The sequence below is a fragment of the Silene latifolia genome, chromosome 7, assembly GCF_048544455.1.
Source record: "Silene latifolia isolate original U9 population chromosome 7, ASM4854445v1, whole genome shotgun sequence".
Classification (NCBI taxonomy): domain Eukaryota; kingdom Viridiplantae; phylum Streptophyta; class Magnoliopsida; order Caryophyllales; family Caryophyllaceae; genus Silene; species Silene latifolia.
In genome coordinates this window covers 23,520,076-23,529,266 of record NC_133532.1, presented here as the reverse complement: position 1 = coordinate 23,529,266, position 9,191 = coordinate 23,520,076, and the positions used below count along the sequence as shown (strand labels likewise).

The 9,191-nt window shown below is 36.6% G+C and overlaps 1 protein-coding gene across 2 annotated transcripts; it reads right to left on the bottom strand.

Moving 5' to 3' along the window:
• Positions 1-705: 705 nt before the first annotated feature.
• LOC141591949 (CBS domain-containing protein CBSX3, mitochondrial-like) lies at positions 706-8,120 on the bottom strand. Of its 2 annotated transcripts, none has more exons than XM_074412468.1 (6): positions 7,883-8,120; positions 5,947-6,198; positions 5,757-5,838; positions 1,461-1,534; positions 1,299-1,359; positions 706-1,126 (listed from the first exon to the last, which is right to left on the bottom strand). In XM_074412468.1, the coding sequence occupies exons 2-6, from the start codon at positions 6,193-6,195 to the stop codon at positions 984-986; spliced, it is 609 nt and encodes a 202-aa protein (XP_074268569.1). In that variant the 5' UTR covers positions 6,196-6,198; positions 7,883-8,120; the 3' UTR covers positions 706-983. The 2 variants fall into 2 exon arrangements, with proteins under 2 accessions (XP_074268569.1, XP_074268570.1); XM_074412469.1 differs by having other exon boundaries at positions 7,737-7,940.
• Positions 8,121-9,191: the final 1,071 nt, after the last annotated feature.

The following is a 9,191-nucleotide window of genomic DNA, read 5'->3' as shown; positions in this document are numbered from 1 at the left end:
TTCTTCGTTGTAAGGAGCTTATCAAGCTAGATGGACGGTCAGTTCATATTGAGCACACTTGTAGAAAAGCCAATCGCCCTGCGAATTGGCTCGCTAATCAAGGAGTGGGTTCATCATCTTCTATTACAGTTTTATCAGTGCCACCACGTGCTCTTTGCTCAGTTCTTAGGGAAGATGCTTTAGGAGTTGTTTTACCTCGTACCGTTATTACTTAATTTCGGGGCTTGCCCCTCTTATGTACCCAAAAAAAAAAAAAAAAAAAACAATTTTTATCAGCCCATCAAAAAGTAATTAGATTTAATCATAAGATTTCATTGCGATTCATAAAAGCTCAAAACAACCTTGCGAGCTAGCAAAGAGACACGGACAAAGTGCAGAAAGATTATACAAGCATTGTTGTGATTGAAGCCAAGGTCGTCTCCGGATTTTCCAAGGATCGCGGCGGATCGATATTTCTATAATTCATTTTATTAACTGTTAATTTCATAATTTGATCCTAAAGAATTCTATAACATTGATTTTAATGCGTTCCGAAGTTTCACTTAACTTTGTGTCAAATTCATATTTCATTGCTAGTTAACGACGTGATATATTAGTTTCTCTCGTAATTTAATGTCTTGAATACGGAGACAAACACGAACACTAGGAGGGCCGTCGAAAAACTCTACTGGCAAGTTCACAACAGTGGGCTGGGACAATTGGATATGAAGAGAACTACACAATACTAAATGCATTATTGTCGATCGAAATTCTGCAAGCGAACATAGATAAGGAGCGATGATGCAATTAGTTTCACCCTTATTAGCAGAAACCCAGTTACATGTCTCATCACTCGAGACTAATGCCCAGAAAGACGAGTATTCAGGCGCACAACATTAGGAAAAACAGTACTTATATTCACAAGCACGGTTGCACAAATCTCGACTTCAAAGGTGCTCGGGAATAATCAAACGGGACACACAAGAGTTCATTTTCGTCATCATCTAGTAACCTCCTTGTATATAGGCGTTTAAGCGGTCCAGTTCATCTCGGTGCTCGCTGACTACTGCACGAACTACATCTCCAATTGACACCATGCCCGTCATTCCTTTGTCATCAATAACTGGGATGTGTCTGATACGGTTATCTACAAACAATTTGGGTCAACATTCGATGCCTATCAGACCAGCCTACTAACCATATAAGTAAATGAAGAATACGCAACTATTTGGGTGGTCACATGGAAGATTGTCTTAAATCTCATGCAAGACTCAATTTGATAAATAGAAAAGAGTAATCGGAAATTATACGCAACAAACCTGTCATGAGCTGCATTGCCTTCAGAGCCTTGGTTTCTGGAGTAACTGTAATAAGCTTGTTCTGCAAAATAAAAAGAAGAGAGATTTAGTATTAAACAAGCTACAATGCAAATGTGACGATATAATGAGATACCGATAAGTAGTTGACTCATAGTCTCATACCTCTTCAGTCATAATGTCACCAACCTTGGTGGACTTGGACGATCTACCTTGAACTATAATCTTCCTGAGATAATCTGAGACAGGAAAATATTTGTCAGTGACCATCCTGTCCATTTCTGCTCCTAGTTAAATACCAGTATTAAATCTGGACAACTTTGCTCAAGTATTGAAGTTAAATATCATACTTAGGCCTGTAAATATAACGATGACAACCAATACCATTGTATGGAATATGGACCGTGACAGGAGAAAGTGCTCATCAGAGTGCTCATCAGAAATTTTATAATGGAAGAATATGCATATGGTTCAATTCGATTAGCTAGAAAATGGGAATAATATGAATGTGTGTACCTTCACTGTTATGGTTTACACTTCTGTATTGAACATTAGAATCACACAATGACACAAGTGCTATGGTTTTTGGGGACATAGAAGTATGATATCCTACCTTCACTAGGGAACATTTTAAATAAAATCCACTAGATGACCCCCAATGACGGTGTGGAGGATGAGACATAGTATATTTTTCAGAAACTGAGGAAGATGCCTAGCAAACATCGTTTACATCCGATTCATAACAGAGTCTGTGTATCTCACTCCCTTTTCAAAATGTTAAATCAATTAAGTTACTTTCTTTGCATCTAGATTCTTGCTTTAAGGCCTTGTTTGGAAAGTTAAAGTGGAGGGCAAGGGAGGGGAGGCGGAAGGAGGGAAGAGAAAGGGAGGGAAGGGAAGGGGAAAGAGAATGGGGTGTGGGTGTTTGGATACAATTTCCCTCGAAATTTTTCCTATTGTGGAGAGATTTTGATTTGGCTTGTTGGAGAGAAAATGGATCCCTGCATTTCCCTCCACCTTTAATTGCTATCCAAGCAAGGGATTTTAAATCCCCTCCTCTCCCTCCCTATCCTTTCCCTCAAAATCCTCCATCCAAACAATCCCTAAATGGTATGTTTTGCATCTAGTCTAGTAAAAATGTTGGGAATAGCCACTAAGAATGTGGAAATATACACACCTTTAGTGCTTGTTTGATTAACCATGGGAAGATAAAATTCCCCTGAAAATTAAAATCGTATTATAAGGGGGATCGCAATTCATATGGGAACACTCTCACTTATCTAGGCTAGGTAAGTTACTTCCTACATTGGTGTAGGAATTAAGAGTTTCATAGGAAGTTTTACTTACCGATTTTTATTTTTGCAGCCAAACAACGCTTGATTCCTAGGATTTTCTAATCCACATGACTAGAAAGGCAATGACACTAGTACACTACCCCTTACAATACTCCATCCCAAGGCATAAAAATTACTCCCTCCATTACTTTTTCCTTCCCATCCCACATTGTGTAAAGAATACTCTACTCAAGATATTATCTTCAATGTATAGTGTCAACACAATCTTCTTGTTATAGCATTTGTAATCTTTTGATTTAGTCAAATATTGTTTGGTGATTCTCATTCCTATTTTACAGCCATGTATTACAGCTAATATGCTAGGTTTAGGGTAGAATTATCTTTACACCTCTAGTATATAATGTACATTTCACATCAAAGTTTATTATGCAATTCTCAAATGATAAAAACCGTTCTCTTATATTTTCTCTAATTCTATCATGGTATCAGAGCGTCATGCTCTTGATAGAGGGTAACTCCTCAGAGTAGATTCTTAGGCCGAACCACCCACCCAAAACCCGATTTCGCTTAGCCTTTACCATAAGTCTACAACCCATCTTCCGCTACAACCAACCCTAGAATTGCATCAAACCCCTCATCTATACATTGGCTACCACACTTTCAGCCCCACACTCCGAAAACTATGGCCAGTACCTTTTTCCGTCACCGTTAAAACAATTAAAATAACAACCTTGCTCACGACCACGACCGAAACCTCGGCACCATCTATTGTCATCATCATCACTAACATCCTCTTGGTACAAACATCACCACAACAAAAATACCCATATGAAGCTTTACTTGTTCAAACTCATACTATTTCTCTTCCTCTTTGCATGATGGTCACGTAAAAGAACAACCCCACTTTTTTTTCTTGCTAAGTTAATCTCAAAGAAGTGATTCATTCCAGATCACAACCCCTATACCAGACCCGAAATACACCAATATCATGCTCACAACCTAAATTGTCCTGAAACCTCTGACCAAACCCATTTTTATTTAAAAAAAAAAAAAAAAAAATTCAATGACAACCTACGGCAGAACATGCCATCCTCAAAAGCCCATCACCATGCACACTCACATTATTCTTCTTGTTCTTCCTATTCAAACCAAGAGTGCCTACCTTTGTATTTTCATTACGGCAAAACCATCCTTAGCCATATGAGTCATATGACCTATCTCATCACTTGGATATGCACAAGAACAACAACACTATGCATGTATTCCATGCACACCTACTCCACCTTTACGTTCTCTACCCACATTACCAACCCAAGTCAACCATTTTTAAGCACCCCTACATCTCCTTTGTTCAAATTCAGACCCGAGCCGCTACGTACTCCATCTCGTCGTGGCGAATTAATCAAATTGTCAATGCCAACCCACCACTTTTATGCCTCATCGACATCTTCAAACCACTAAACCATAACGGCATAACCCACTTTGTCGTAGTTGAGCTTGATTGATGATGCCACCCAGCCACCATGGCTACTCCTCTGCCTTGCGCAACCCATCAGTCCCTGCCACCAAATCACAAGCGTCACAGTGCCCAGCAAAAGAATCCACCAAATTACGCATTCCATTCTATTCATTCATCCTCTACTCGTCAAGATTGGTCTTACCCTTCGGACGCCCATCTTGCGGGGGCGTGTAAAGAATACTCTACTCAAGATATTATCTTCAATGTATAGTGTCAACACAATCTTCTTGTTATAGCATTTGTAATCTTTTGATTTAGTCAAATATTGTTTGGTGATTCTCATTCCTATTTTACAGCCATGTATTACAGCTAATGTGCTAGGTTTAGGGTAGAATTAGCTTTACACCTCTAGTATATAATGTACATTTCACATCAAAGTTTATTATGCAATTCTCAATTAATAAAACCGTTCCCATAATTCTCTATTCTATCACATTGTGCATCCAAGTATCAAACATTGAAAACTTTGACCATAAATATATGACAATTATATATTTATACTATTCATTATTCGTTATTCAAATTCTTTTCACAAAATAAAATTTTTTACCAAAAAAAAGGTGTACATATGAAAAAAAAAAAACACTCAAACAAACATCTTGGAGACTGCACAAAATAAAATGGGAAGATATAATAATATAAAGTGAGTACAATATCCTTGTAAAGTACTCATGAGGCCATTCTAAGCACAGAAAGAGAGAAAGAGAGGATGCTGCCAAATGATATAGGCAACACATGTGCTCGAAGTTCAACTTAGGCATCACTTCTCAGGTCTCACACAAGTGATGCCTAAAGTTTCACACTGAGCACCACTCCTAAATCCCAAGAGAAGGGATGCCTAGTGTGAAACTCACTTTTTTATAAGTACTCCGTAATATTTAGTACAGGCTTTCGGCATCCCTTTTTAACAAAGTGATGCCTAAAGTTGGCCTTTAGAAATCACTAAAAGTGATACTTCAAGTTAGTCTTTAGGCATCACCATCTTTACAATTGGCACCTAAAATCCAACTAGGACATCATTTATGCACAAATGACACCTACAGTAATGTTATTTTAGGGTCATACACTCATACTAAATGGCACGCAAGTTTCATTTGCATCACCTAATTTTTTACATAAAATTTCTAAGTTTCTACATCTCTTCCCGCTTCAAATTCTTAAAAGTTGACAAAAAGTAACATTAGCTTAGCTAGTTAGTTTTTAGTGTGGTATAGCACAATGTCACCTAAGTAATATGACGCATAAAAAATGAAATTTCAATCAAATTAAAGGGAAAAACACAAAAACTTAGAAAGAGCTTTCGAGTTGACAACATGAATAACTATGCAATTTGATACCATGGGACATTTTTCTATTTTTATTGCAGACACACAATAAAAAGATGTTCACAATTCCGCACACGGACATTTTCGAGTGATAAAGTGGACTCTGAGCTAATCCTAAACGGGAAAACTAAAGCAGAGTTACCTCATTGACAATGCTTGAACAGGAACTACTACCAAAACGAAACTTTAAATTAGGAAAAAGAGAAATTTCTTCAATTGAAGTACCATAGTTTTAAAATAAGGCACGCAGTACCAAAACTCCAAAAGCAATTGATTGCTAAAATATGTTGAATGAACTCTAAAACACGATTGCTATGTGTACCTCTCTCTGTGATAATACCAGCAATTGATTTCTCCTGCCCGGGCTTCACAACGACCAAGGCTCCCACATTGTGCTGGGTCATCTACAAGGTTAATAATACACAGTCATTAAACTTTAAAGTTAGTACTCAATACTCAATAATAATAATAATATAAATAATCAAACAAGGAGAAGAACTAAAAATGCACACCGATTTGACAGCGTCATAAACAGAGTCATCAGTTGTGCACCAAAGCCAAGAACCATCAGCACTTTTACCCTTGTTTTTCAAGATATCCGAGATTGTTGTTTTCTCAAAACCATGCTCATCCATGCGAGCAGCCACAGTTGTCTCAAAACGTGCCAATGCGACAGGTCTCATCCATTGATTCCCTAAGCGGCATTGTTGCAACACAGCATTTTTTCCATTTACCAAAAGTCCTCTTACCAATCCTTGCATTTTCTACATGTAAAGGTTATGTTATCACAACTAATTAACATGAAAACTTGCAGAAAGCCAGATAACACAATTTATCAATGAAGCACAAATCTAATAAACCATGTACCAGAGAAAAAATAAAAATTACAGCGTATGATTCAAATGCATAGCATAAATATATGATAGAGAGCTGAGAGCACAGTGATAACTTCCGAACATAACTCGCTACCAGAACCACCACGAATACTGTTTATCTGTGCATCTTTGTATGCACACCCTACAAAGTAAGTAGAGCTCGTTCGAGTTGGACAATATTACCTAGGAGTAGAAACGAACACTAAATTATTTTGGAACCAAGGTTCGATTGTCGTTGTTGCTTATATCCTCAATGAAAGGACCCAAGTTAATATGAACCAGTGTTTCATGTCGTCATTGTTGGAAATGAACCCAAAGGTGGAACTTAAACTTTGAACAGATTACATCCGTAGTGCACATTAAATCTACATTGAGCCTACACAAGGCCACACATGAGATAGCTATTAAACTCAAAACAAATTCTCATTTGTGACGGACATATCCGTCGCAAGCTTGCGACGGGTCAAATACAACCCATGTGGGGTAGATAAGACAAAAGCAAAATGCCTAGGGAGTAGCATTCTGTTTTGTCTTATCTACCCCACATGGTATTACTTGACATGTCGCAAACTTGTGACGGATATATCAGTCACAAGGGATACTTGTTGTAAACTCAATGAGGTCTTGACTTAATTTTATCTTCATTATGGTCATCATACATGAGGAATATGCTTGAGCCAATGTATTGAGATAGGTAAAGTTGCAAAACTACGATAACCCATAATCTACAATAGGCGGGAACCTTTAAGGCACATGGCAATAATAGTGCAATACTATTGTACTCTTTCAAAGATTCATTATTAGATAATTTATCACAACTGAATCCATTAAGTTGATTATCAATTCCAAGAATCCCATTATCCCAACCTACTGTTCAAAGCTTAAATCCCAGATTGAAATGGTCTAATGTGCTCCTGCTACAGTTTAACTCTTTTCAACAACAACCATTCAAGACCTTTTGACTCAAAAATATAGTTTCAACCATTCAACCCTAGTCCACACACACACAAACACTTTTAGTAACAAAACAACAAATCCAAATAAAAGGAGAAGAAACTAATCCCACCAGAGCTACTCTTCCATAAGGTGGGTTTACACAAACATTGAGTGAACAGATCCATGTATATAAATATCCCAAGTAAGTAAAAATTTAGTACCAAATAAACCCGTTTTACTAACTTCTTATATAAGACCGTCTTACACAAGAATTTGTAAATGCTACTATTACAATCATATAAAGCAAAACCATCCCAGGTAAAAAAAATAAAAAAAATCAAACCCCCACTAAAATAGAACAAAAGAAGTCAACAAATCATCAATAATCTTACATATCATAACACAAATTCACAATATACTTGGAACAAGCACAAAAACAACAAGTCAATGAAAAAAAAATTGAAACATCTTTTTAAAGCACAAATACTTACCTAAGACTGTTTTACACAGATTTATGGATTTTTAAGTGACCACTTGTCAACTTTTACCCACTAATGGGGTTGTGTTTGATCTGTTACTATAAAACCGTCTTACACAAAACTAACTCTTTCTAAAAAAAAAAGAAAAAATTAATTACCTGAAAGTTGGAATGAAGATTATGAAGTCTAGAAACAGATGAAAGAGAAAGTGTGGAGACAGTTTTGCAAGTGAGGCACTCACTAAAATAAAGGTTGATGTTAATGATATAGGGACTGAAATGCAACTCTTTTAAGGAAGCAAATGAAGGGACTATTATAGTATTATGTCATTTGACAGGGACTGAAATGCAATTTTATTATATAAATAAGGGACATAAAATATTACTGTGACCATGTCATATGGATAAGACCTAAAATAGTACAAAGTGGGTCCCACCTGAAATGAACGTGCTCAGATATTCCAAATTAGTACTCACTGTATAGAAATATTAAAATTTGGTTAGTAGTGGTGCAATGTAATTAGTAGTACATCTGTATACTTCAAATTTGGTTTAAAGATTTGTTAATTACGACCGACTATGGACAAGAACCATTAAGATGTTCATAGATGTTAGTGATTAGTGTTTGTGACTCTGTATACTTGAATGGTTGAGCCGATGTACAATTATTTGGTGTTTAAATTTTTGTTTAAGACGGTAAATTTAAGATAGATTAAATAAATAGGATAAGACGAAAGCAGAGCTCTTAGAAACTAATCTAAAAATCTGACAATTAATCTCCTCAAAGACGGTGACGATTCTGTGTGGCGGATATTTTGTGAGTTAAAATGATAACAAAATGGGTTAGTGGAGAAAGGGGACGACATGAACAGTGTTGCAGAGAAAAAAAAAGTGGATACTTTATGAGGTAAAATGGTATCCGTCACTCGACGGATATTGTTGGTCACAAACAAGAATTTGTGCTAAAAGTATTATGTACTTACTATTTCTTTTTTTTAGACAAAGGTATGTACTTACTATTTCATGATACAATGGATCGAGAATTCACACTAAAAAAAAAAAGCATTTCACATGGCTCTCATGAAGCATATACAGTACGTCAGTACCGCATTCAGGAAAAATGTCCTTCATTAGCCGACCTGTGAGGGAGCAATAAGTCTCTCTTGTGACGGGTATATCCGTTACAAGTTTGTGACGACTAGGAAAAATCAATAAGTATCTCTTGTGACGGGCATATCCGTCACAAGTTTGTGACGGATCAAGCATCACCCACTTGGGTAGATAAGACAAAAGCAATAGTGCCTAGGGAATTACAAATGTCATGTCTTTATCTATCTAAGTGGGTTTTATTTGAACCGTCACAAGCTTGTGACGGATATTATTCGTCACAAATGAGAATTTGTGAGGAAAAATACTCCGTATTATCTTTCGGTTGAAGATAAAATGACTAAAATGACGGTTTTTTACG

Excerpts from the sequence above, each read along its gene's own strand:
- LOC141591949 (XM_074412468.1), bottom strand. The coding sequence starts at position 6,195 with ATGCAAGGATTGGTAAGAGGACTTTTGGTAAATGGAAAAAATGCTGTG. Across the intron at positions 5,839-5,946 it reads TTTATGACGCTGTCAAATCG|ATGACCCAGCACAATGTGGG; the intron begins GTGTGCATTTTT and ends TTAACCTTGTAG. Across the intron at positions 1,127-1,298 it reads GGCAATGCAGCTCATGACAG|ATAACCGTATCAGACACATC; the intron begins GTTTGTTGCGTA and ends AATTGTTTGTAG.